Source organism: Sorex araneus, chromosome X, assembly GCF_027595985.1.
Source record: "Sorex araneus isolate mSorAra2 chromosome X, mSorAra2.pri, whole genome shotgun sequence".
Lineage (NCBI taxonomy): Eukaryota > Metazoa > Chordata > Mammalia > Eulipotyphla > Soricidae > Sorex > Sorex araneus.
In genome coordinates this window covers 55,746,037-55,773,726 of record NC_073313.1, presented here as the reverse complement: position 1 = coordinate 55,773,726, position 27,690 = coordinate 55,746,037, and the positions used below count along the sequence as shown (strand labels likewise).

Genomic DNA, 27,690 nt, shown 5'->3' with positions numbered 1-27,690 from the left:
ACCTGACTTCACCCAGTGACAGGAAATATAAGGTGTATTGTGTGAGGTACGATGAAGAGAGCTGGAATGGAGGCTGGAATGATGGGAACTCCTGTTTTTGGGCCACACATGGCGGTGCCCAGGGCTTCCTGGCTCTGTGTTTAGGGATCGCTCCTGGGGGTTCAGGGGACTATATGGGATGTAGGGGATCAAGTCTGGGTTGACTGTGTGCAAGGTAGGCACCCTACCCACTGTACTAATGCTCTAGGCTTAGAATCCACTTCTGGTTCCATAAAGGCTCTGGAGATATCAGATGGGAGGCCATCCTCCTGAAGGATTGGAGGAGCAAGCAGAGATTCAGGATATATGGAGGTAGCATGCTGAGAAGATGATGGATAAGGTAGGTTATGGAGATGCTAGGCTAAAGAAAGATGTTCAGTAGCTGAATTGCAACTAATGATTGCTCAGAATTGTTTCAGTGGATAAAAACTGTTATTTTCTTTAATGGGTTCAGGAGTGTTGCTATAAAAGATTTAGTGGTATCCATTTTCTGACCTGCTAGAACCTATAAATGACAATAGCTCTTCTCAAAAGCATGTGTCTGCAAAACATGTTTTTGTTTTGGGGCCACTTGTGCTGGTACTCAGGGCTTACTTCTGGATCTATACCCAGGATTCACTCCTGGCAGTATCAGGGGACCATATGGGATGCGAGGGATAGGACCTGGCTCGACTGCATGCAAGGCAAGCACCCTGCCCCGCAGTACTATCCTCTCCGGCTGCTGCAGAGTATCGGGGATTTTTTGTTTGTTTGTTTTTTGGTTTTTAGGTGGTACTCAGCAATGCACAGTGGTTACTCCTGGCTCGAGCATTCTCAGGAATTATTCCTGGCGATGCTCGAGGGACCATATGGGATGCTGGAAATCGCCTTACCCGCTGTGCTATCGCTCCAGCCCTCAGAGTATCTTTTTTTCAAAAATTTTGGTGTTTATAGCTGTATCTTTTATTAAATGAATCACAGTGAGGTACAGTTACAGACTTACAAACTTTTGTGCTTACGTTTCAGTCATACAATGATGAGTACCCATCCCTCCACCAGTGCCCATTCTCCACCACCAATGTTCCCAGTACCCCTCCCACCACCCCCACTAATCCCCCCTCCACGCCTCTGTGGTAGGTGCTTTCCCTTTTACTCTCTCCTTTAGGATGTTGTGGTTTGCAATGCAGGTATTAAGTGGCCATCATGTTCGGTCTATAGTCTACTTTCAGCATGCATCTCCCATCCTGAGAGGGCCCTTCAAGCATCCTTTACTTGGTGGTTCCTTCTTTATCTGAGCTGCCTTTTCCTCCAGTATGTGAGGCCAGCTTCCATGCTGTGGAGCAATCCTCCTGGTCCTTATCTCTGCTATCCTTGTGTGTTAGTCTCCCATTCTGTTACTTTATATTCCACAAACGAGTGCAGTCTTTTATGTCTGTCCCTCTCTTTCTGACTCATTTCACTTAGCATGATACTCTCCATGTTGATCCACTTATATGCAAATTTCATTACTTCATCTTTTCTAACAGTTGCATAGTATTCATTATGTAGATGTACCAAAGTTTCTTTAACCAGTCATCTGTTCTCGGGCACTCGGGTTTTTTTCCAGATTCTGGCTATTGTAAACAGTGCTGCAATGAACATACAAGTGCAGATATCATTTCTACTATAATTTTTTGCATCTCCAGGATATATTCCTAGAAGTAGTATTGCTGGGTCAAATGGGAGCTCAATTTCTAATTTTTTGAGAAGCGTCCATTATTGTTTTCAGTTGACATTCCCACCAGTAGTGAAGGAGAGTCCCTTTCTCCCCACATCCACGCCAACACCGGTTGCTTTTGTTCTTTTGGATGTTGGCCAGTCTCTGTGGTGTGAAATGGTATCTCATTGTTGTTTTAATCTGCATCTCCCTGATGATTAGTGACGAAGAGCATTTTCTCATGTGTCTTTTAGCCATTCGGATTTCTTCTTTGAGAAAATTTCTGTTCATTTCCACACCCCATTTTTTTATGGGGTTGGACCCAGAGTATCATTTTAGTTGGTTTAACCATGATCTCAAAAGATGAACTCCAGATGATTATCACTGAATACAGACAAGATTCCATCCATCTTAGGGTAATGGGGTAGAAAGACTTATCACCTGCTACCAACCAAATTTAAAACAAAGCCTCAGGCAACCAGGCACAGATCCTTGTGGGAAATAGTCTCCTTTGAATATTTATGTTACTCTGTGTATTCAATCTTTAATTTTTTTTGTTGTCGTGCCACCCCCTCAAGTGGCAGCTATCTTGGGCCCTCATTGATTTTCTATGTGTGCTGGAGGTAGGGCATGTGGTACTGGGAATGAAACAGACCTTACATGTGCAAGACATGTGCTCTACCACTCAAACATACCCCCAACCCCAAATTAGTATGTTTAAATCAGGATTCGGTTGAGGTCCATATGTTAAAATTAGTCTCTTCTCATCTGTAACATTTTCTTATCCTTTTTAATATTTCTCTCCTGCTTAATGGAGGAAACTGGGTTGTTGGTCCTGAACAATTTTCTGCATTGTGAATGTAGCTCTTCAGTTTCCTATATTTCCTGTAAACTGGTAGTTAATGATAAGGGTTCACTGTATTCAGGCTTATTTTTTATTTTTGGCAGGCTGTTTCATAGGTGGTGCTCTGTGCTTTGGATCTTCCTGTTTCATCACGTTGGTAGCACTGTAGCACTGTCGTCCATCGATTTGCTTGAGTGGGCACCAGTAACATCTCCATTTTGAGACTTGTTACTATTTTTGGCATATTGAGTATGCCACAGCTAGCTTGCCAGACTCTGCCGTGTGGGTGGGATACTCTCGGTAGCTTGCCGGGCTCTCCGAGAGGGGCGGAGGAATCGAACCCAGGTCGGCCATGTGCAAGGCCGCTGTGCTATTCATCACGTTGGTGGACACTAAATGTAAATTGTTTGTATGTTTGGAGTAAGATTGGTCAGTATTCAACATTACCTTTGAACTATTCTTGCAAAAATTCAGGCAAGAATTTTATATCGATCAGTTATATAACATACCAGTCCCAGAGGAATATGTTAAATAAAAGCATATGGATACAGTTAGCTAAATCTAGATTGTAAGACACTAAAACATCATTTATAGCTGCTGGCCCATGAACTGGTGCCTTTGCACAGTTATGAAAAGGTTGAAAACCACTGGTTTAGTATATTTTTTTAAATGCCAATCTGTGAACCTGTGCTGGTGAACAGGTATAAAGAGGTTGAAAACCACTGCTCTAAAAAGACAGAAAGATGTAATGTTTTCCATAAATGAATGAGAACAAGGCTTTAGAGTGAGAACTTGTAAGACAAATCTACCAGTTGGAATTTGTGGCATTCACCAGTCTATTGCAAAGCGAAGAAAGGAAGGGGAGCTTACATATTTAATGACATAGAGGCACATCAGCCAGTCACAGTTTGTTCACCTTAGAAAACCTGCTTTGAGGGGCCTGAGCCATAGCACAGCAGGTATGTTTGATCCCTGGCACCCTATATGGTCTCCTGATCCCACCAGAAGTGAATCCTGAGCACAGAGCCAGAAGTAAACCCTAAGGGGCTAGAGTGATAGCACAGCAGGTAGAGCGTTTGCCTTGCATGTGGCCGACCCGGGTTTGATTCTCAGCATCCCATATAGTTCACCCAGCACCGCCAAGAGTGATTCCTGAGTGCAGAGTCAGGAGTAAACCCCTGTGCATTGCCTGGTGTGACCCAAAAAGGAAAAAAAAAGAAGTAAACCCTGAGCACTGCTGGGTGTGGCTCAGAAACAAAACACGAAAAAACCTACTTTGAAAAACATGAAAAAAAAATTTGTGGTGGGGAGTGTAACCTGCAGTGCTTGGTGCTACTCTCTATGTGCTCCGTGCTGATGGGGACTAAACCCAGGGCTCCTGCATGCAAAGAATGTATTCTGACCTTTACAGCATATCTCCAGCACAAAACCTGCAATTTATTAAAATAAAACAATCAGAGGGGCCAGAACAATAGTACAGCAAGTAGGGTGCTTGCCTTGCACACAGCTGACCTCCAGGTTCAATCCCTGGGACTCCATATGGTCCCCTGAGTCCTTCCAATATGGTGCCCTGAACCCTTCCAGGAGTGGTCCCTGAGTGTAGCCAGGTGTGGCCGAAATATCAAACAAAAACCAAAAAAGCACATTAAATCAGAAAAATCACTGACCAGATAATCTATGATGTTTAGTAATTGCTGTTAATTATTTTTAGATGAAACAATGATACTGTGTTTTAATTTTTTTTTAATTTTATTTCTTGGTTTTTGGGCCATACCTGGTGGTGTTCAGGGCTTACTCCAGGTGGGTTTGGGGGACCATATAGGGTGCCAAGGATGGAATCTGGGTCAGCTGTGTGCAAGGCAGGTAGGTGCCCTACCTGATGCACTATCTCTCTAGCCCCTGTGGCTTTATTTTTAAAATGTTCTTGCCATTTATGATTCTCATTGGGTCATTATGGGTTTCCTAGTAGGTCGGTGCAGCATGACTTTTGCCTCCCCAGGATACATTGGGTATTGTCTGGAAACTGTTGTTACACCCGCTGTATAACTGTGGTAAGGTTACTACCAAGACAGTTTTCCAAAATGGGTGATACTCTACGTTGGATGGGGATGGGGGTCTCTAGAGTGACCCAAGAGGGCGGTAGTAGTCTAGGGGATACATTTAGGGATGCTTTCTCTTCGCCTATAAAAAGATAGCTTTCCAGGAGGCATTGATTAATTTCGCTTCTGTAGAGAGGGTAGTAGGCCAAAATAAGTAGTCTGTGAACTTCTGATCTTGTGCGTAGTCCCCAGGAATAATGCTCAATATCCTGTAGCCCATAAAGAACAGCCCCCACAGCAGTGAATCAGCTAATCCAGAGTGTGGATAGTGCATAGATTTAGAAACCTTGCTTTAGAGATACGTAATGGAGTATAGACGAACTACTATGGCTGATATGTGTTTGTAAGTAATTAAATTTAGAAAGATATTGAATGTGGAGTATTTTGTTGTTTTGGGGGCAGGGCACTTGGGACCTTGAGGTGATACTTGGGGCTACTTCTAGCTTTTTACTCAGGGGTTGCTTGGAGAATTTGTGATACCAGAGATTGAACCCAGGCCTCATGCATGCAAAGCAATCTCTCAGCCTCTTAAGCTATTATCTAGTATAGATGATACTGTATTAACCATGAATGAGTTGTAATTATTGAGGCTGGGTAATAGGTATGGTGGTTCATTCTATATAAAATTTCACTTATATTTGAAACTTCATAATATAAATTTTAAAATAACCATGATCATTAGGCTTAGCTGTTGATGGCACAATCAGCATCTTATTTGGGTTGGCAGGGAGAGGCATACCCAGCAGTGCTCAGGGGCTAATATATCTGGCATGCTGGGAGACCGTATGCAGTGCTAGGATTCATATACCATTGTTGGCACCTTCATGCATCGCCAGTGCCTTAACCTGTACTATTTCATCATCATTTAATCCTACATTGGCTTTTTGTTGTTGTTTTTGCTTTTGGGGGGGGCCACACCTGGCAGCGCTCAAGGCTAATTCCAGGCTCTTGCACATAGGGGTCATTCCTGCTGGTTCTTGGGAGGCCATATGATATGCTGGGATCAAATTAGGTACGTTGCTTGCAAGACAAGCACCTCCCTCTGTACTACTCTCTGACCTTGACCCCACGTTGATTTTTATAGTTCCATATTAGTCTTTCGTGAGTTGCTTTTTTGATATTGCCTAGGATCCAATAACAATTCATTATACATGTAAGGCATGTGCTCTGCCACTGAATCACATTTGTGGTCCTTATGTGACATACTTCTAGCAGCTATCATTAGATAGTTGCCTAAATTATTAATGGTAATTTCCCAGTTTTTTTGTTCCATTTCCACTTTATAATTAGAATTCTGAAAACTTATTTATAACAACTATCTAGTTCCATGAAATAATATAGATAAGGCAGGATAATTTGTTTCCTTTATTAATACAGTTTGCAGAACGATTCCCTGTATACTTTGTAAAGGTAACCAGAGAGTTATTTGTTCATTTTAAAATTTTGGTTATTGGGTCATACTCAGTGATACTCACAGCTTACTTCTGGCTCTGTACTCAGGAATTACTCCTGGCGGTGCATGAGGCACCATATGGAAAGCTGGGGATCAAACACAGGTCGGCTGTGTGCAAGGCAAACACCCTACCTACTGTCTACTGGGCTTTGGGCCCATCAATAAGATTTTTTCCTTTTTTTTTGATGTTTGAGTTACACCCAGCGATGCTCAGGGGTTACTCCTGGCTCCGCCTTCAGGAATTACTCCTGGTGGTGCTTCGGGGACCATAGGGACCATATGGGATGCCGGGGATTGAACCCGGGTCGCTGATGTGCAAGGAGAATGCCCTACCTGCTATGTTGACCCTCAGATTTTTTTTTTAATTTATTGAATCACCGTGAGAACCTTTACAAAGCTTTCAGGATTAAGTCTCAGTCGTACAATGATCAAACACCTATCCCTTCACCAGTGCACATGTTCCACCACCAAGAACCCCAGTATATCCCCCAACCTACCCTCCACCCTGCCTGTGTGGCAGATGATTTTCACTTTACTCTCTTTACTTTGAGTACATCAATTTTCGACAGAAAACCCACTATTATTATTTGGGGTTTTCCTCCCAACAATCAGACCTGTCAAAAAGCCATCATTAGATCATTTGTTTTCTATTGCTGATAACGAAGAGTATATGATGTTGCACGGCTGCAAAAGCAGCCATGCAGTTTTGGAATTCTGGTATTTTAGTAATTAAGTCCAGAGGTATTTCTGCCAGCAGCCACTGCATTCCTAGATGGTTTGTGTGCCTCTGGGATCATGGCTGTTTAGGAGCGGAGGAGCGGTTCATGGGCGGCCACTTGGGGTCTCATTTGGGCGGGTAGCAGGGCCGGTTCTGCGCCCCCCCCTCATTGCGAGATTCCCCGCGCCCTGTCACTGCATGCTCCTACCTCTCTGTCCATTGGCTCTGAAAGGTGGCAGTTGCCATGCTGCCGCTAAAGGGAAAAGGCCGAGGAACAAAAACCCTTCCCCTCCCGGGGCTGCATGTAGCTTAGTTCACAATCCAGGAGTATATCTTCCAGCAGCTGCTGCATTTCCAAGATTGGTTTGTGTACCTCTTGGATCATGGCCGCTCAGGGGCACGGGAGCTGTTCCTGAGTGGCTTTTTGTATTTTAGGAAAGGTCACAGTGATTCCTGAGCTGTAAGGGCCCCAAAACAAAACAGAAAGTGTTTAAATGTGTATTTCAGGAGTTGGAGTGATAGTACAGCAGATACAGCATTTGCCTTGCACACAGCTAATCTGGGCTTGATTCCTGACATCCCTATATGGTCCCCCGAGCACTGCCAGGAGTGATTCCTGAGCCAGGAGTATCCCCAGAATATTGCTGTGTATGGCCCCCAAACCAGAAATCAATCAATCAAAAAAAATTCTGTGTGTTTTAGTCTATATTGTAGTCATTTTTTTTGTTTGTTTGTTTTGGGGCCATACCTGATGATTCTCAGGTCTTTCTCCTGGTTCTGTGCTCAAAAATCACTCCTAGTGGTACTTGGTGGAATATATATTTTTATGGGAGTTGAACCAGTACTGCCCGCATATAAGGCAAGTGCCTTAACCTCTGTACTATCCTCTTGGTCCCTACCTGTCCTATCTGGCATTTACTTTACACCGAGCCAATCCTGGTTAGATCCCCAACTCCACATGGTGTCCTGAGAAGCTCTGGGAATGTCTCTGAACACAAAGATGTGTATAAACCTTAAGCACTGCTGGGTATATATCCAAATCCAATCCGCACCAAAAAACTTTTTTAGGGTCTGGAGAGATAACAGTGGATAAGGCACTTGGTTACCTTGCATGTGATTGACCAGGTTAAATCCCTGGCACCACATATGTTCCCCTTAGCACAGCTAGTAGTGATCCCTGGGAACAGTTGATGTAGCCCCCAAACAAAAGTTTTCAGTTTTTTTGTGTGAAACAAGATAGTTTATTTTTTGTAAAGAACCAACAGTTTTTCTTTTTCTTTCTTTCTTTTTTTTTTTTTGTGGGGGACACACTCAGCCAGGCTCAGGGCTTATTCCTGGCTTTGTGCTCAGGGATCACTTTTGGTGATCACTTCTGGTCTCAAAGCAAGATAATTTTAATTTTTTAACTACAGTTTTTTGGGTTTGGGGGCTGTACCTGCTGATGCTCAAGGGTTACTCCTGGCTCAGTACTCAGAAATTACTCCTGGTGCTCGGGGGACCATATGGGATGCCAGGGATTGAACCCGGGTCATCCACATCCAAGGCAAGCACCCTCCCCACTGCACTAGAGCTTTGGCCCTGTTTTTTTTTTTATTTATTTTTTTTTTTGCTTTTTGGGTCACACCCAACAATGCACAGGGGTTACTCCTGGCTCTGCACTCAGGAATTACTCCTGGCGGTGCTCAGGGGACCATATGGGATGCTGGGATTCGAACCTGGGTTGGCCGCGTGCAAGGCAAATGCCCTCCCCGCTGTGCTATCACTCCAGCCCCTTTTTAAATTTTTTTAAAATTAATTTTAATGTAGAAAAAGCCACAACCATTGATAACAATTATAGAATTAAAATTGATTAGATAACTTGATTAGATTAAAGCTCCAATATTAAAGTCAACAAGGATAAAAAATCAATTTATGTGAAAATTTTAATTTCTTTTTTATTTTATTTTTATTTTTATTATTTATTTATTTAGTTAATTAGTCACTGTGAGGGTACAGTTACAAATTTACACATTTTTGTGCTTGTGTTTCCCTTATACAATGTTCGAGAACCCATCCCTCCACCAGTGTCCATTCTCCACCACCAATGAACCCAGTATCCCTCCCACCCTCTAATCCCATTTCCCCCCCTCCACTCCGCCTCTGTTGCAGGGTATTCCATTTTGTCGTCTCTCTCTTTTTGGGTGTTGTGGTTTGCGATAGGGGTATTGAGTGGCCGTTGTGTTCAGTCTCTAGTCTATTTTCAGCACGCATCTCCTTCTCCGCGTGGGATCTCCAACCACATTTTACTTGGTGTTCCCTTCTCTACCTGGGCTGCCTTTCCCCTAGCATGTGAGGTCGGCTTCCAAGCCATGGATCCAACCTCCTGGTATTATATACTACTATTCTTGGATGTTAGTCTCCTACTCTGTTATTTTATATTCCACAGATGAATGCAATCTTTCTATGTCTGTCCCTCTCTTTCTAACTCATTTCACTTAGCATGATACTTTCCATGTTGATCCACTTATATGCAAAGTTCATGACTTCATTTTTTCTAACAGCTGCATAGTATTCCATTGTATAAATGTACCAGAGTTTCTTTAACCAGTCACCTGTTCTTGGGCACTTGGCTTTTTCCAGATTCTTGCTATTGTAAGCAGTGATGTGATGAACATGTAAGTGCAGATGTCATTTCGACTATACGAAAATTTTAATTTCTGATCACAGGACAGTTAAGTCCTTGTTCAAGAATTTATTAAGCTGGTTATTGCTTTTTTCTTTTTGTGTCACACCCGGTGATGCTCAGGGGTTACTTCTGGCTCAAGCACTCAGGAATCACTCCTGGCAGTGCTCAGGGGACCATATGGGATGCTGGAAATTGAACCCAGGTCAGCCGCGTGCAAGGCAAACACCCTACCTGCTGTGCTATCGCTCCAGCCCCCCAAGATTTTATTGAAAGTTATTTAGAAAGATGTGAGGAGTGGGAAAAGTTGAGTTGTGTGTTCAAGAGAACATAGTCTTCTCCAAAGTGGAAATATATAAGCAAAGAACCATAGTGACAAGCAAGCAGGATTTGTGTTCAAGAGAGAACATGAGCTTGAAGGGCAAACCACAGCAAAAAAAATCTTTTTGGCTTTTGGACCACACCTGGCAATGTTCAGGGGTTACTCCTGGCTCTGCACTCAGGAATGACCTCTGGTGGTGCTGAGGGTACCATGTGGGGTGCCAGGGATTGAACCTGGGCAGCCATGTGCAAGGCAAATGCTTCACCTGTGGTACTCTTGCCATACCCCAGTAATTTTAAGATAAAATATTTATAACCACTTTCATACCAAAACCAGTAATCCTTAATATTGATCATATAATTCATCAATATTAATATGAAGATTAGTATACACACTTTTTAAATTCACATGCACATACTCAATTTTTTTCTTTGAATAAAATGTCATTAAGTTTTTAATTACTATATTTTGGAGTTTGAGGCTGCATTGCCCAGTGCTTTCTCATGGCTGTGTTGCTCAGGTATCATTCCTTGGGGTCCTTGGGGTATGATATGAAGTGCCAGGGATAAAACCGGGTTCACCTGCGTACAAGGCAAACACCTTAACTCCTATCATCTCTCTCTAGCCCCAAGTCCCTTTTGTATGTGGGACGAGGCATAGCCATAGTTTCTCAGGATTTATTCCTGCCTATATTCAGGGTTCACCACACTTCATATGGTACTTGAGGAACCATATGCAGTGCATTCTATTGTGTCCTAGATTGATAGTGTCCTGTGATTTTTTTTGAGGGGGGCACACCCAGCCATACTCAGAGTTGCTTCTAGCTCTATCCTCAGGAATTGCTTCTGGTAGTGCCAGGAATTGAACCCAAGATGGTCATGTGGAGGGTAAGCGCTATACCCACTGTGCTGTCTCTGTGGCCCCTATCCTGCTATGTTTTTAAAAAGTACTCTTTTGGAACAAAGCCAAAAGGATTTGTTCATTTTTTCCCCATTTTTTTGGTATCCCGCAGGGACTCATGTGATACATGTAGTCAACCATTGAGCTAAATTCCTAGTCAAAAACTACTTCTGTAGATTAGTGCTGTTCAATAGGGACAAAATATATCATACAGAGGCCAAAATGATAGTACGGTTAGGGTACTTGCCTAGCATTCAGCTGACCTGAGTTCAATCCCCAGCATCCCATATGGTCCTCCAAGCACCGCCAGGAGTGATTCCTGAATGCAGAGCCAAGAGTAAGCCCTGAGAATTGCCAGGTGTGGCAACAAAACAAAATATTCAAGAGGGTGGAGGGATAGTACAGTGGGTAGGGCACTTGTGTTGCATGTGGATGATCTGGATTTGATCTTTAGCATTTCATATGGCCCCCTGAGCCCCTCCAGTAGTGATCTCGGAGTACTGCCGGTTGTTGCCCTAAAACAAAAACAAGTGAGCAAAACTTGCACATCTCACACATATAGTTTTGAAATGGTGGAATTAGTTTATAGTTTAACCCAGTCTACCCAAAAGGATTATTTCATTTGTAAACAATATGCAAATAATTGATGAGATATTTAACAATCTTTTTTGTTATTTGAGTTCAGAACGCATCACATATTTTATACTTTCAGCACATCTAAATTTGAATGCTTGGCCTACACGATAGTGCAATAGGTAGGGTGCTTGTATGCATGCAGCTAACCTGGATTCAATCCCCAGTATCCCATATGTTCCCCCAAGCCCCACCAGGAGTGATACCTGAGTGCAAAGCCATGTATGTATAACTCATGAACATCGCTGGGTGTAGCCCCCAAATTAAATAAATTTGAATGCTACTTTTTCCTTAGAAATTCCTTATCTGGGGATGAAGAAGTAGTACAAGACTAAGGTTCTTTAAAATGATTAAGGTGCTTAACTGTGGGCACCAGAACACTGGTTCGAATCCCAGCACTGCAGATGGTTCCTTGAGCACAGAGCAGGTATAGCCCCACAGCACTGCCTGGTGTGTTCCAAAGAATAACACAAATTTTTTGTATCATAAAATTGATAATTGACAAATAATATACTTCAAAGCTTTCTAGTAATGGAATTTTTAGTTTTCAAAGTAAAATTAGGGGTTGGAGTGACAGTACAGTGGGTAAGGCACTTGCCTTGCAAGCAACCAACCCAGGTTCAATTCCTTCACATCCCATATGGTCCCCCAAGCACCTCCAGGAGTGATTCCTGAGTGCACAGCCAGAAGTAAGCTTTGAGCATAGCAGGGTGTGAACCCCATTGCCCCCTCCCAAATAATAAAATTAGCCAGAATTGGATGAAATATAAAATGTACCTTCTCAGTCATACTGTTTTTGCCTTGTGGCTACTGAAATTGACAGCTCAGATCTAAAGACTTGATTAGATTCAAGTTTTGGCTTTGGGGGCTAGGGAGATAGCTGAAAAGACTTTAAAGGCACAGGGTCCTGGTTTTGACGCCCAGCAACACATGGTCTCTCCAACACATCTGTGAACACTAAACAGTGAAAGTTTGGGGATTTTTTGAGTCAGTAATTCATAAATCTTACCTATTTTATAGTTTTTATTTTAATTTTTTATTAGTGAATCACCGTGAGGTAGTTACAGACCTACAAACTTTCGTGCTTGCATTTCAGTCATACAATGGTCGAGTGCCCATCCCTCCATCAGTGCCCATTTTCCACCACCAATGGTCCCAGCATCCCTCCCACCACCCCCAACCTGTCCTCCCCTCACCCTACCCCGCCTCTGTGGTAGGGCATTCCCCTTTGCTCTCTCTCTCCTTTTGGGTGTTTTGGTTTGCAGTAGAGATATTAAGTGGCCATCATGTTAAGTCTATAGTCTACTTTCAGCCCTCATCTCCCATCTCCAAAAGAGAGTCTATCCCTCTCTTTCTGACTCATTTCACTTAACATGATACTTTCATGTTGATCCACCTATATGCAAATTTCATGACTTCATCATTTCTAACAACTGCATAGTATTCCATTGTGTAGATGTACCAAAGTTTCTTTAACCAGTCATCTGTTCTCAGGCACTTGGGTTTTTTTCAGATTCTGACTATTGTAAACAGTGCTGCAACGAATACCCAAGTCAGATGTCATTTCAACTATACTTTTTTGCATCTCCGAGATATATTTTCCTTTGGATATTTTTTGTAGTGTCTGGGTGTAGTTGTGTGACTTTGCAACCATGATTATCTTTACTTAATTATTTTGAGAGGAGCCATAAAATGATCTTATTGATTCTTACATTTCTTCTTTACTTGCTTGAATGTTTTATTTTGAGGTTTCCCAGGCCTCAGTGGGCCTGAAAAATTCTTGGGTGTCACCAGAGCTACACTTAGTAGTACTTGGAGTGCCAGAGATAAAGCACATGCAAGGCATATGCTTCGGTCTTTTAAACTATCTTCCTGAATACCTGTCACTGTCACTGTCATCCCGTTGCTCATCGATTGCTCGAGCAGGCACCAGTAACGTCTCCATTCATCCCTGTCGCATGCTAGTAACCCAATGGCGTCTGCTTGCTCTAGGAATATAAAGAGCACGTTGTTGTTATTGTTTTTGTCTCGGGTAGCTTGCCTAGTTAGAATAAATAATTTATGGGACACGTGGGGGCCACACCCAGCAGTGCTTAATGGCTACTACTGGCTTTGGGCTTAAGAGTCACCCCCAGTAATGCTCAGGGCTAGGGCTTGAACTAGACAAGTGCCTTAACTTCTGTACTATGTCTCTGGTCCTCTAGAATATTTTAAAGAAATTTCCTCTCATTATTTGGTTACCCTGAGGTACAGTTTGTATATAAAGGGCAGGATATATGTATCTGCTCCTCAGGAATTACTCCTGGTGTTGCTCAGGGGACCATATGGCATGCTGGGAATCAATCCTGGGTTGGCCACATGCAAGGCAAATGCCATACCTGCTGTGCTATCACTCCAGCCCCTCATTTCACTTTCAGTCACTAGTGAATACTATTTTGGTCTAATCTCTATTGATTTTGCTTTCTCTCTTCTTTCCTCTCTCTACACTGCTCAAGTTTATTGTTGGTTAAACATTTGAAATGAGTTGTAGACTTTCTTTTTATGGGAGAAAAATCAGTTTATTCTAATAATCAGTCGCTGTGACTGTCATCGTCATCCCATTGTTCACCGATTTGTTTGAGCGGGCGCCAGTAATGTCTCTTATTGTGAGACTTATTGTTACTGTTTTTGGCATATCCAATACACCATGGGTAGCTTGTCAGGCTCTGCCATGCAGGTGCGATACTCTCAGTAGCTTGCCAGGCTCTCCGAGAGGGACGGAGGAATCAAACACAGGTTGGCCGCGTGAAAGGCAAACGCCCTACTGCTGTGCTATCGCTCCAGCCCCTAATAATCAGTACACTGTGATATTACAAGAGCTGGTTTAAGGAAGCACACAAACATTTGCTCAGGCCCTAACTTGGTACCATCTCAATGAACCAGTTTGTGGGTTAGATAATAATATCTCTCCCTTGCAAATTGGAAGTAAGGAAGCTACTGAGAATAGGCTTCATTGGTGGTTTCACCCTTTGCAGTTCATTACTAATTGTATTTTTATGTTAAATTAACCTGTTCTTGAGAGGTAATTTTCCATGTCTTCAACTTTTTGATTAGGCTATTCCATTTGTAAATCTGCACTGTTTCAGCATCTCACTGAAATGCTCACAAAGCTTAAGGTCACCTTGGTTCTGGGCACATTGCAAACAGTGTTTCATCTTATAGTGACATGGCCCAAACTGCTGCTGCTGCTGTTAGTAAGCCAGTCAAGTTCCCTGAGATGCCTGGTAAATGGTATCAGGTCTTGTGGGCTCAGCATTGCTTCCTCCACTGAAGCCCCTAGTGATGGCCTAACCAATATTGTGGCCAACAGCAGAGCCGACAGCTACACCAGTTCTATACTGTTTGCTTTTTGGACCATGAAATTTTTTATTAGTGAATCACTGTGAGGTACATTTGCAAATTTATGAACTTTCGTGTTTGCATTTCAGTCATACAGTGATCGTTTACCCATCCCTCCACCAGTGCCCATTCTCATCCACCAATGTTCCCAGTATCCCTTCCACCACCCCCACCCCATCCCCCATCACCCTATCCTGCCTCTGTGGCAGGGCATTCCCTTTTGTTCTCTCTCCTTTTGGGTGTTGTGGTTTGCAATAGAGGTATTGAGTGGCCACCATGTTTGGTCTATGGTCTACTTTCGTCATGCCCAGTTTCTTACCTATATTCACATTTCTTGTATTGTTGCAAAATATCTTTTGTAGGTTCTTTTAAAACTCAGATATAATTAACATTTCTGTATTGCTTTGAGTTCTGACTTTAGTATTTTTCAATGTGGAGTGGTCTCTCACTATTTTTCATGACAATGATCTTTTGAATAGTGGCCATGACTGTTTTAGAAAATGGCTATCTTACAAACATTCTTGTTTCCTTTCATTTTGCATAGCTTGTTCTTTCAGCCCCTGTGTTTTCTATTAGTTGGAAGTTTGAGTCTGGGGGTTGGGGGACTAATGAATTTGCGTTAACTAAGTTTTGGGAGAACATTTTATTGGTGATTCTGTATTTTGTATTGTTTCATATCAGGAGGTTTATAATATAAGGATGTCCCACTGTTCATGCTAATTTGATCCTGTACTAAGGTGTCAGTTGCTAGATCTCAACATTAAACGTACACTTTGACATTTCTAAGTAGTAAGTAATCTTTAGGGTAAGTCTTTAACATTTATTGTTATTTCCCTATCCCACACCCCTTAGTTTTTGAAGGGGCCACAACTGGCAGTGCTCAGTATTTCTGGCTCTGCACACAGGGATCAATCCTGACAGGGCTCAGGGGACCATGGGGGGCCAGGGATTGAATCACGATCAGCCGCATGAAAGGCAATGCCCTACTCTCTGTACTATTGCTGTGGCCTCAGTCCCCAGAATTTTTACTTTTTGATTCAGTTTTGTTTTATAGCTATTCAAAATTCAAAAAAGGATACACACTTCACATATAAGGATAGAGCACTTGCCTTGCATGTGGCTAAACCAGGCTTGATAGGTAGCACCACATATGATCACTCACCCACTATGAGTGATCTCTGACTTCAGAGCCAGGTATGGCCCAAACCCCCACCTCCATAAAAAATATAAAACAAGGCACATGAAGAGAAAGTCTGCTTATTTTCCTGTCACTTTCCTGTCATTTTCCTGTCATTGTTACCTCACTTCCTTCACGTATAACTATTGTTGGTAGCTTTGGTATTATCTTTTTGTTGTAGTTTTGAGATACAATATTTGCATACAGATATATTCCTATTCTCTGTATCCTTTCTTAGGTAAAAGATCACCTTTCATTGTGTACACCTTCTATATTTCAATTGCATATCCAGGACACTCCCCCATACCAGTATGTAGTGATCTTCAATAGGGCTCTTTTTTTAATTTTTATTTTTTATTTTTTGGGGTCACACCCGTCGATGCACAGGGGTGACTCCTGGCTCTGCACTCAGGAATCACTCCTGGCGGTGCTCAGGGAACCATATGGGATGCTGGGAATCAAACCCGGGTTGGCCGCGTCCAAGGCAAACACCCTCCCCGCTGTGCTCTAGCCCCTTATTTTTAAATTAATGAATCATCATGAGGTACAGTTACAGACTGACAAACTTTCGTGCTTATGTTTCAGTCATAGAACGATCGAGCACCCATCCCTCCACCAGTGCCCATTCTCTACCACCAATGTTCTAGTATCCCTCCCACCACTGCCACCTCACCCCCTCCTTCCCCACCTCTGTGGCAGGCACATTCCCTTTTACTTTCTCTCTCCTTTAGGGTGTTGTGGTTTGCAATGCAGGTATTTAGTGGCCATCATGTTTGATATATAGTTTACTTTCAGCATGCATCTCCCATCCTGAGAGGGCCCTTCAAGCATCCTTTACTTGGTGGTCCCTTCTCTATCTGAGCTGCCTTTTCCCCCAGCGTGTGAGGCTGGCTTCCAAGCCGTGGAGCAATCCTCCTGGTCCTTATCTCTATTATCCTTCTGTTAGTCTCCCATTCTGTTACTTTATATTCCACAAATGACTGGAATTTTTTATGTCTGTTTCTCTCTTTCTGACTCTTCACTTAGCATGATGCTCTCCATGTTGATCCACTTAATATGCAAATTTCGTGACTTCATCAATAGGGCTCTTCTAAAATGTTCAAATAGTTATGAACTGTTTGGACTGAAGTTGTTCATTAGTACTTCACCTCCCTTGGGTTAAAGTCCAAATCTTTGTTGGTTTTGCTTTTGGGCCACACTTAGCGGTGCTCCTGACTGCTTAGAGATCACTTCTGGTGGGGCCGGTGACACCATTTGGGGTGTCAGGGATTGAACTCGGGTCAGCCATGTGCAAGACAAGCTCTCTACAGACTCTACTATTGCTTCAGCCCCAAATCCAAACCTTTTTAACAAGACAATAAAGATCTTTTACCATTGGGCTTCGTTTTGTGCCTTTCACCTTTCCTCTTCTCTTAGTGTGTGTGCATGTATGTACACGTATTTGTTACTGTTGTCATATTGAATTGTCAGTTTTGTGGGAGTTTTGGCTTTTGGAGTTTATTAAAGCTCATTACTCTTGAATTGCTTTGTTTCCTTGAATAAACCATGAGCTCCTCCTGTACCCTGGTTTTGCCTGTAGTACTTCTGTCTGCATAGAAAATTGTACTTTGTCTCTGTATTCACAATTCATTCTATAAACTAGAACTTAAAAATATTTTCTGGAAGCCATGTTTCAGAGTCTGATTCTGATGATCTCATATACTAACCCAAGAGTCTCTGTTTATCATTGTTTTGGCATTCATCATGCAGTGTTCAGACTGTTTACCTATACACATTTCTGTTAGTCTGTGCTCTGTGAGCACGGGAACCCTGGCTCACAAGATGTGAGATCCCCAGTTCCTGGCACATAGAAAGCATTGGTAAACATTTGTGGACTAAAATTTGGAGAAAAGCATAAACCAGACATGTATTGCAGTGTGCATGACATAAAACCACACTTATGTGGAATTTGCTCTGATGATGTATCTGAGTAGAAATCACGAGTTACCTTATTCATATGGAACTCTAAGTTGAGTCCAGATCAGCCTCCCTGGGAGTTCTAGATTATCCCATATTGATGCTGGTATATGGCTAGGGTCTAAGAACCAAAGATGGGCACCACCAACTGTTCTTCCTGTGAGACAAAAAATGGCAGGGCCTGGGAAAAGTGGGATTAGGCTGTAATTTTCAGAGATGGTCGGAATGTAATTTTCAGAGATGGTGGCAGGACCTGGTAAGTAGAGTTTAACTGGGGAAGAAGACCCTGTTTGCATAGAATTGGGCAGCCAGGCTGCTACTTGATCAAGCATCTCTGTGGGGTCCTGGACTCAGGGTCCTGGACTCAGGGTCCTGGCCATTGATATTACTTGCCCTCGCATTTATAGGATGCTCAGGCTGAGGAGGAGATCAAACAGGAGATGAATACACTGCAGCAAAAACTAAATGAGCAGCAGAGTGTACTCCAGCGCATTGCTGCTCCCAATATGAAGGCCATGGAAAAGCTGGAAAGTGTCCGAGACAAGTTCCAGGAGACCTCAGATGGTAAAGTTCCTCTCTTTTACTTGGGTCTAAGGCAAGGACCAAGCAATGTTAAGGATTTCTTATTACACATCGCAACAACTCCTGTTTTTATGAGCTTTATTATTTGACTCCCAAGAGTTCTAAACAGTAGGGGTTTTTGCACCTGTTTTGTTGAGTGGAAAACTGCCAAGAAGTGAATGACCTGCTAAAAATTATACGGCGGGTTGCTGATAGAGCCCAGGGAATATGTCTTTATGTGTCTCTAAGCCTTTCCTTCTGCTGCATGGTGTGACTGACCTGTTAGACACAGCTGGTTGTGGGATCCTCCTCAGGCATTCTTTCTCTGTAATGTCCCCGCTATGCATTGTCATTTTCATGTCATCCTTGTCAGACTGTCAGCTTCGGACATGTCTGGGTATTGAGGGGGCACCTGTCTTTCCCTTGTGGCAGAATTTGAGGCTGCTCGTAAGCGAGCCAAGAAGGCCAAGCAGGCATTTGAACAGATCAAGAAGGAGCGTTTTGATCGCTTCAATGCTTGTTTTGAATCTGTGGCTACCAACATTGATGAGATCTACAAGGCCCTCTCCCGCAACAGCAGTGCCCAGGTAGGCTGGAGCCCCTTCTTCAGTCAGCCCCTAACATCCTCATTTGTCCACTCATCTAGGCTACCTGTCCCATCCTCATCCTGAGCCAGATTCTGACCTGTTTACTTTCCCTCTAGGCATTTTTGGGCCCTGAGAACCCTGAGGAGCCCTACTTAGATGGCATCAACTACAACTGTGTGGCTCCTGGCAAACGCTTCCGGCCAATGGATAACTTGTCAGGGGGGGAGAAAACAGTGGCAGCTCTGGCCCTACTGTTTGCTATCCACAGGTAAGACAATACCCTATGTCCTACCCTCTCCCTAGGACAGTTGGCGGAGATACTGAACTGATTCCTCTGAATTGTGTCTCTGGAGCCCCTGGATATTTGGAGATCTGTGGAGATGAAGGTGTTCTTTTGGAATCTGTATTGCAGCAGAGCTGACCTTGGTTTCCTGGACCTGTTTTTCTCATTCATCTCCATCCACTTAGCATGTCTTCATTGACCCCAGCATGTATTCAGTCCTGCAACCAGGCTTTTGCTTACATAGTTGCTGGGTAATAAGCCCTTTATTAAACTATGCAAATAGTTTAACAGTCACCTTCCATCCCTTCACATCTTACTCTCTTCCTGTTCTTCTAGGAGACTCACTTTGACCACTGTGACTTACCCTGATCTCTCCCTCACGACCGCCAATATTACTTGAATCTGATCTCCATACTTAGTGTTTGATTGTTCATTGTCATGCAGTGAGCATTTCTTGAGGGTACAGTGTCATGCAGTGAGCGTTTCTTGAGGGTTACTCTGTAGAGACCATGTTGGGGTATTAGGGACACAGATAAGTCAGACATAATCATTGTTTTTGAGATGCTCATCATTTTATGGAAAACATACATGTAAATAGAGAGTGGACGAACTGTTGCAGCTGGGTGAGCATGGGTACTGTGGATACACAGAAGAGGGACAACTAGCCCGACCTGGGGAGGCTGTGGATGGTCAGGAAAGATTTTGAGGGGAAGTAGCACTCAAGCAGGCAGTGCACAAAGGATGAGGAGATCAGGTAGAGGGTGTGGCCTATGCTGATGCAGGGAAATAGGACAATATGGGTGGGTGGAGTGGATCTCCTTAATTGTATGGCTAGTACTTAGGACAAAATTTAACTCCCCATCCAGTTCGAAGGCTGCAGAGAGAACCATATCTTCTGGTTATATAGGCTGCTAGAAGATGCAGAGTAAAGCTTAGTTGGTATGTTGGTGTATAGGGGCTCAGGCAGCATTAATACCTGGGTTTCTTAGTCTGAAGAAGTGGAGAGGGAAACTGTCCTTTATGATGGGCCTTGGGGCTCTCCTGCCCTGCCCTGCCTTGCTGCCCTCCCCACCCCCACCAGTGTCAGCTCACTTACTGGTTCCCTCCCAGCTACAAGCCAGCTCCCTTCTTCGTCCTGGATGAGATCGATGCTGCCCTGGATAACACCAACATTGGCAAGGTGGGTGCAAGGAAAGTGGGGCTATGGAGGGAGGCCCCCAGGTGGGGGCTGGGTTTCAGATAGCAATTCCTGAGCGTGCCTTAGCCGTTCCTGCTGCCTGTTCTCTGTGCCTGGGAGGCTGGGCCCAGGACCATCAATACTATGCTAGTTAGTGTTCTCTCATCTTTTGTTGCCCTATCCTCCATCCTCTAGTCCACTCCCTTTGCTCCTGGTTTTGACTGAAAAAGACAAGGGGGAGTCTGAGGTCTTCAGCCCTGCTAAGTGCCCTGCGGACTTTCCCACAGGTGGCAAATTACATCAAGGAGCAGTCAACTTGCAACTTCCAGGCCATAGTCATCTCTCTCAAGGAGGAGTTCTACACCAAGGCTGAGAGCCTCATTGGAGTCTACCCTGAGGTAGGGCGGACCTAATTCAGGAGCAGTCCCACCTCTGCCTGACTCCCCAGGGCAGGAAGAGTAGACTGCAGTGGAGGGGTATGGGGGCGGGATAATATAGCTCAGGTCTTGAATGGCCATCTGGACTTGTTGGAGCCCCTCCCCGGAGGCTTAGCCAGCCAGTTGGGCACTGCATTGCATTTGGTGACATTTGGAAAGGCCAGGCGGAGGCAGCCAGAGCAGAGGAAAAAGGAGGAGAGTTCAGAGATAGACAAGGCAGATGGGACTAAGTACATGATCTCAAACCCAGAGAGAACTGTTGCTTGGGCTTTGGGCAGATAGGTAGGGCGGAGGGTTTGAGGCCCCAAGTCCTGGGGCACTAGACCCCTCTTAATTCTCTCCTTACAATTTTATTTTTCTTTTTCTCCCTCCTCCTTCAGCAAGGGGACTGTGTGATCAGCAAAGTCCTGACCTTCGACCTCACCAAGTACCCTGATGCCAACCCTAACCCCAATGAGCAGTAGCAGTAATTTGCCCTCCTACCCTGTCTGGATCCCTAAGATTCTCCCCTTCCAGCCTCTGGATATTTGACTCCCAACTTTCCCCTACCTCCTGTCCCTGTTAGGTTTAGGTATGGGATTTAGGCACTGCTATCAAGCACGAAGAGGAACAGAGGTGATATTAGGTCTGGAGCAAAAGTTTCTGAGCTACAGGGAGTATCCTGGCCTCTGGAAGGTGCTGAGCTGAACTGAGCTGCACAGGGCCATCTGTCTGTCCTCCCTCCTCACCCTTCAGACCTCTTAATCAACCATAGCCATGGGTCCCTTGGGCCCACTTGCATTTGCTTGTGTGTGGGTATGTATGTGTGCACATGTGTGCATGTGGACGTGTTTGCAAACTAATAAAGATGATGGAGACATTTTAGAAGAAGCCTAGATGAAGTTGATTCAAAGAGGGCTTAGTATGATAGTACCCCAGAGCTAGGCACAGCTATTTAGGACCTCTTAAGGGGCAGGCAGTCACATGAAAATTACCCTCATTCACTAGTCTGTGTTTTCACTCATTTGTGTATTCATCAAACAAGTACTGAACATGCTCTATAGTCAGGCTCTATGCTAGAAATACAGTGCCGAATCAGACACCATCTCCAGCCTCCTCAGAGATACAGTGACTTAATGAGTTTCTTTGGTTATATTAATGTCATTTTTATAGATACTTTGAAGAGATTATAATCTGCAGGCTTCTTGGGAAAGGTCACATTTGAGCTGAACCATGACAGATTGGTAGGATTTGCTCAGGCACTAGGGAGCATGGGACAGGCAGTTGTGGGTTCTAGTCACATTTTTAATCACTGATTAATTGTTTGGCATTGGGCAAGTCATTTGATCTTTCTGTGCCTCAGTTTCCTCATTTGTAAAATGGGGTTAACAATATTACCTACCTCATAGAATTTAATGATGTCAAGTTTATTACTGGAGGCCTTAGTCCTAATTGGAGCTCACTAGGTGCCAACCTCTCAATATATGACGTCTTGTGCTTGGACCCCTGAAGGTTTCTGGTCCTAAATCTGTGAGATGCCCAATGCCTTGATTATTGGAAAGGTTCCAGGGCATTGATGGTGTTTAGATAATAAATGGAGGGCCTAAGGAAACCTATAGCTTCAACCATATCGTAACTGGTGCCTGGTCCCCAGCTTGGGTTGTGAGGAAATAAAGGAGAGGTACCCTGGGCCACATTTGGCTGACTGCATGTGATGTTCCTTTTGGGAACTAACAACATTAGCTGTAGGAACTGGACTGAAGCAGCACAGCCTACTGCCATGAAGTCAGTCTTTGCTTACTGACATACTGTCAGACCCTATCCTGATGTGTATATTACATTTTTTGTTTTTAAAATGTTGAATCCATACAAATTACCCAGAAGTTGAACACATAAATTCATTCTCTTTACAGATTATATTTTACAAATAAAACTAGCTTCGTTCATCATTAATCTCCTCCCCCTTTTTATTGTATCTTCATCTAAACTTATGAATTTTACAGAAATATGAAATCATTGAAAATGTTGTGTTAAAAGCAAATGACAAGTTGATTTTGCTTTATCATTGTTTTTGAGATCTATGCATGTTGCTAAATGTAGATTTAAACACCTTTATATGATTCTGCTACATTTTACTTCCCATTTCTCTAGTGATAGTGTCTTTTTTTCAATTTTACTATGACAGAATACTACACAGGAGTATCGTGTGTGCATGCGTGTGTATGTAGTTTACCTAGAGTTGATTCCTAAAAGTTGAATCACAGTGTCATAGGATATTGTATATTTTTTAATAGATACTTCTAAATTACCCTCTTGTACTGTTAGTATTTTTCTTGAGACTGTCTAAGGTCTACCATTGTTTTCTACTTCAGTTTTAGCTTAAGTAATGTTATAGTGAAAGCACGTCTTTTATATGCTAATTATGTATTTTATCTAATAGTAAAAGGCCCAAGTCTCAGAACAAAATAAACTGGTCCATATTCAACCAAAGACATCACATACCACCAATGCTATATGTGTTATAGTTTGAGAACTGCTGGCATAAATGAAAAAGCAATTTGGGAGTCAATTGTGGTTCAAATCCTAGCTGTCGGAACTTGAACCCCATTGCTTCCTCTCAGATCCTTTGTTTCCTCATGTAGAAAGGGAAATAATATATGCCTACTTTGTAAGAGTGCAGATGAAATATTTTTGAAGCAATTTGGCACCTAGCTCATGAGGGGCTTTAAAGGCAGTGATTGCTATTCTCCCCACTTTACAGTTAAGGTCTAGGAAAGTTAAATGACCCAAATGAATTAGTGAAGAACAGTGAGACTCTCCAGTCATGTGGTTTCTCCACTGTGAGGAGTAGTTATCTTGATTTTGCACCAAGAAATAGCTTGTTATGTATTTTATTTTTCCTTTTTTTTTAAATTGAAGCAATACAAATACAAGTTAAAGAATAAAATAGTAAATAAAGATTTGTAATGAAAAGCAGCAATTTCTGCGGCACCCCACATCCAAAGGTTTTGGCTTTCCTTGTGCTGGTCACACGTCTAGAAATCTTAATTCAGTGGGTATGGATAGTAATTAGAATAACTAATCCCTGCCTCACAGGGATGGAAAGGATTACATTATATATCTTAACCTAAGGAATTTGCACACAGGAATGTGATTGAGGTCTTGAGGATCAGAGCTTAGATGATCAAGATCCTAGTGGTTCAGTAGAAGAACTTTGACTTAATCTTGGATTTTCTTTGTGCCACATTACCTTGAATCATCACATATTTAAGGAAGGCTGTGTTCATAGGTGAGCAGACACTATGGTATATTTTTGCAAGTAAGCTGAGCAAGTAGAGTCTTCAGTTTACCAAGACACTACGGTTGCCTTTCTTATACTCTGAACCATTAACCTTGCTCTTGGTAATCAAAGGATACCCAGAGACGTCTTTTTCTTTTTTTTGGCTTTTTGGGTCACACCCAGTAATGCACAGGGGTTACTCCTGGCTCATGCACTCAGGAATTACTCCTGGCAGTGCTTGGGGGACTATATGGGATGCTAAGAATTGTGTCGGCTGCGTGCAAGGCAAATTCCCTACCCACTGTGCTATTGCTCTAGCCCCAACAGTCTTTAATTGGGCATCTGAGTCTGAATCATGTACAACACGGTCATGAAATAATTCAAATATTTATCTTTCCTTTGAGGAGCTCACTGTCTAGTTGGGAGGGCAATTCATTCTTTAAACAGCCATTGAACACACAGAGTGATCAGCACTTTGAGAGGAGCACAGAATAAGGAGGATGACTTCTTTGCTAGGCATCCTCTCACCTAGGAGGTGACCCCTGGGCTGAATCTTGAGGAACTAGAAAGAACTAGGTAAGGTATAAGGAATTCCCAGGTATTGAGAACAATATGCACAAAGACCTGAAGACCAGAAATAAGCCAAACCAGTTCAGAAATACTGAACACCAGTATTCCTGAGGTGGGAAGAACAGCAAAATCTGAACCTGGAGATGTGATGAAGGACCATATTTTGAAGGGGTTTTGAGGGACTGGCTAGAAAGTTCAGATTTACTTCATGTACATTCTGAATTAGCTATTCACAAGAAACAGGACATCCTGGTCCCCCAACCTCTAAACATTCACTTTCTGCAATTTGGATGGGGCCTTTGGATCTTAAATTTGCAAATGTCATCATATGACTTTAGGGTGCAGATAGGTTTGAGAACTGTAGCCAGAAGGCAATAGGGGAATCATAGAATGATTTTAAGCAGGGGAAATACTTTTTCAAACTCACATGTGAATTTTAACAAACCCTTTTTTCTGGCCTGCCTTTATGGAAATATGTTAGGTCAGGTGTACTTATATGCTCCTGGGCCTGTAGTTTCCATATTGTCCTTCTTGAACTATATTATATATTTGCTTGCTTTGTCTCTGAATAAGCAGTAAGCACCACAAGGGTGAGCGTGGTGTTATCTTGCTACAGGTATACCCCTAGGAAAAAGCACAATGCGTAACAAAATAGGCAGCCAATTAATTATGAGTGAATGTACCTTACTGAAGGCATTTATGAGGGAGAGATTAGAGATGGAGATCAGTTATAAGAACTATTGAATAAAGACCAGGAGGTCTGCTCTAGGACAGGGAGTGGGAATGAATTAGTGGTCATAAATTATGAGTTGTTGAGGAAAATTGATGAACTAAAGACTTGGTGTCTGTTGATTGGATGTGGAGGGTGACTGAGAAGATAGAATGAGTACCCATTAATAGCCAAGACTCTTACCCTATCCCAGTCACTCTTCCTCATCCCTCTGAATAAGGATATTCCAGCCTCTTCAGCAGCTGGAATTCCTTCCACAAGTGAGTTAAACATTCTGTGTGTGTTGTGTGGTCTCCCATTCCCCTGGCCATTGATCCATTCATCCGGTTCAATAAATCTTGGCCAAGTACCTCCTGTATTCAGTGAGGCTCTTCCAAGCCAGTATTTGACTCCCTTTTTCCTACCTCTAGAGAATTTTTTTGAGGGCTTCCCTAGGTAAGAGTTATATCCTTTATATAGTAACCTAAAGGGAGATACCCATATATCAGGCCTTTAAGGAAACTTGCAGGCATTTTCTAACTTCCCCTCCTGAGGCTCTTGGTGGGAAAAGGAATTTGCCCAAGGTCCCTCTTCTAGGGATGTTGAAGATAGAACAACAAGTCCTTTCTCCACATTATTCCTAGAGCCTTGAATTCTCATTCCAGAGCAGGAGTGACAGAGGTGGCCAGGGAGAAAGTGGACTTAAGTTGAGCCTTGAAAGTTGATGTACTGGATAGGTCAAAAAGCATGTCAGTTACTGCCCTGTTCTGGATACCCTCAATAAAACCTGCCATGTCCATAGTCCTTTCTTAGGGGTTTCTTAAGCATGAATTGTCATGCTCCTTACCATGTGACCTCAGTCCTGACTACAGATGGATGGTTAGGTTGGAATTGTATCTCACTCAAGGACAGTCAGTCTCCAGGCTGGCGAGCCCCCTATTAGGTGGACTGATGTAAGACTGTCATAGGGAGATGGCCTGTATCAAATGACAAGTATTTAAAACACAGAATCTTTTTCAGGGAGGCAGAATATGAGATTTTTCAGAAATGAGCAGTTAATTAGAATTTAGTGAGGCAAAAAAAGGCGAATGAGGGGTACCAGAAACTAAGCAACAAAAGCAAGGAGAAAGGTGCAGAAACCATAAAATGTATGTACAGTGAAACCATGTGGCCACGAGGCAATAGAAGCCATGAAGCAGCAAGATAGCAATGGGCCAAAAGGACACAGAAGCCATGAAGCAATAGGAGCCACAATGTAGCAAAAGCCGCAAGGAACAGAAATCATGAAAGGAAACTGAAACTGAGATCCATGAAGCAGCAAAAGACTTGAACAGACAAGATCTGGGAAGTGATAGAAGTGAGCAAGAGAAGAGCTGCAGGGTAGCTGAAACCATGTGGCAGCAAGACTATAGGAATCAAAACTGCAGGAATGAAAAGGTACAAAGAAGTAACAGAAGCCCTGGATTAACAGGAATAGATGCTCTAAGTTGCAGGAGCCTGGAGACCCTGAAGGCTTGGCTATGAAAGAGGGGAGCAGAAATAATGGTAGTCAGCAGTAGGAGTATAAATACAGCCAGAAAGAAGTTGAGTCACCATTTTGGGACTCACTAGAGAAGAGAGCAACAGATGCCTGCAGCTGAGAGGGTGACAAGATAAACCAGGCTCTAGAGCTGCTTTTGGATCATGAACTGTTTTCAAGTTTCTGTTCTTTCATGAGGCTGCCTATGTAGCTGTTTTTGTCTTCCTTATTTCCCTGTAAATGCTTCAATAAATCTTCATCATTGACGTGAGTGTGTCTGTTCCTTGTAATTTAAAGGAGGTTGATATGGAGGTATGTATGCAGTTTAGACTGCTGTATTCCAGGTGGGTTGGAACTGGACACAAAGGTGGGAATTCATTCAACTTACTCTTTCTCATATCTTCACTCTCATGGACACTTATTCTCATTTATTTATTCAACTAGGCATAAATCCTTCACCTTTAACATTCATTCGTGCATTAATATAAACATTTACTCTTGTTTCTTTCTATATTCACTGACTCATCACTTTCCCATATATTTGTTCATAGTACACATTGGGTTCTTGGTGTATGCCAGGCCCTGTCCTAGATTGCTGAGATAAAGTATGCCTTTTTGTTTGTTTTTTGGCCACTCCCAGCTGTGTACTGAGAAATCACTCCTGGTGGGCTCAGGGACCATTTATGATGCTGAGGATCAAACCTGGGTCAACCGCATGCAAGGCAGGCAACC

General features: G+C 43.0%; 1 protein-coding gene across 4 annotated transcripts in view; it reads left to right on the top strand.

Annotated features, from left to right (window-relative positions):
• SMC1A (structural maintenance of chromosomes 1A) overlaps positions 1–27,690 on the top strand; it is a 120,527-nt gene that overhangs the window by 41,986 nt on the left and 50,851 nt on the right. For 3 of the 4 annotated variants that reach the window (XM_055123225.1, XM_055123226.1, XM_055123224.1), the window contains exons 20-22: positions 18,264–18,420; positions 18,850–19,004; positions 19,121–19,272. In XM_055123225.1, the coding sequence (XP_054979200.1) occupies positions 18,264–18,420; positions 18,850–19,004; positions 19,121–19,272 (464 nt within the window). Of the gene's footprint in view, positions 1–18,263; positions 18,421–18,849; positions 19,005–19,120; positions 19,273–20,397; positions 20,468–20,751; positions 20,863–21,281; positions 27,225–27,690 lie in introns of those variants that run through there. The other variant, XM_004606472.3, reaches the window with a different exon arrangement.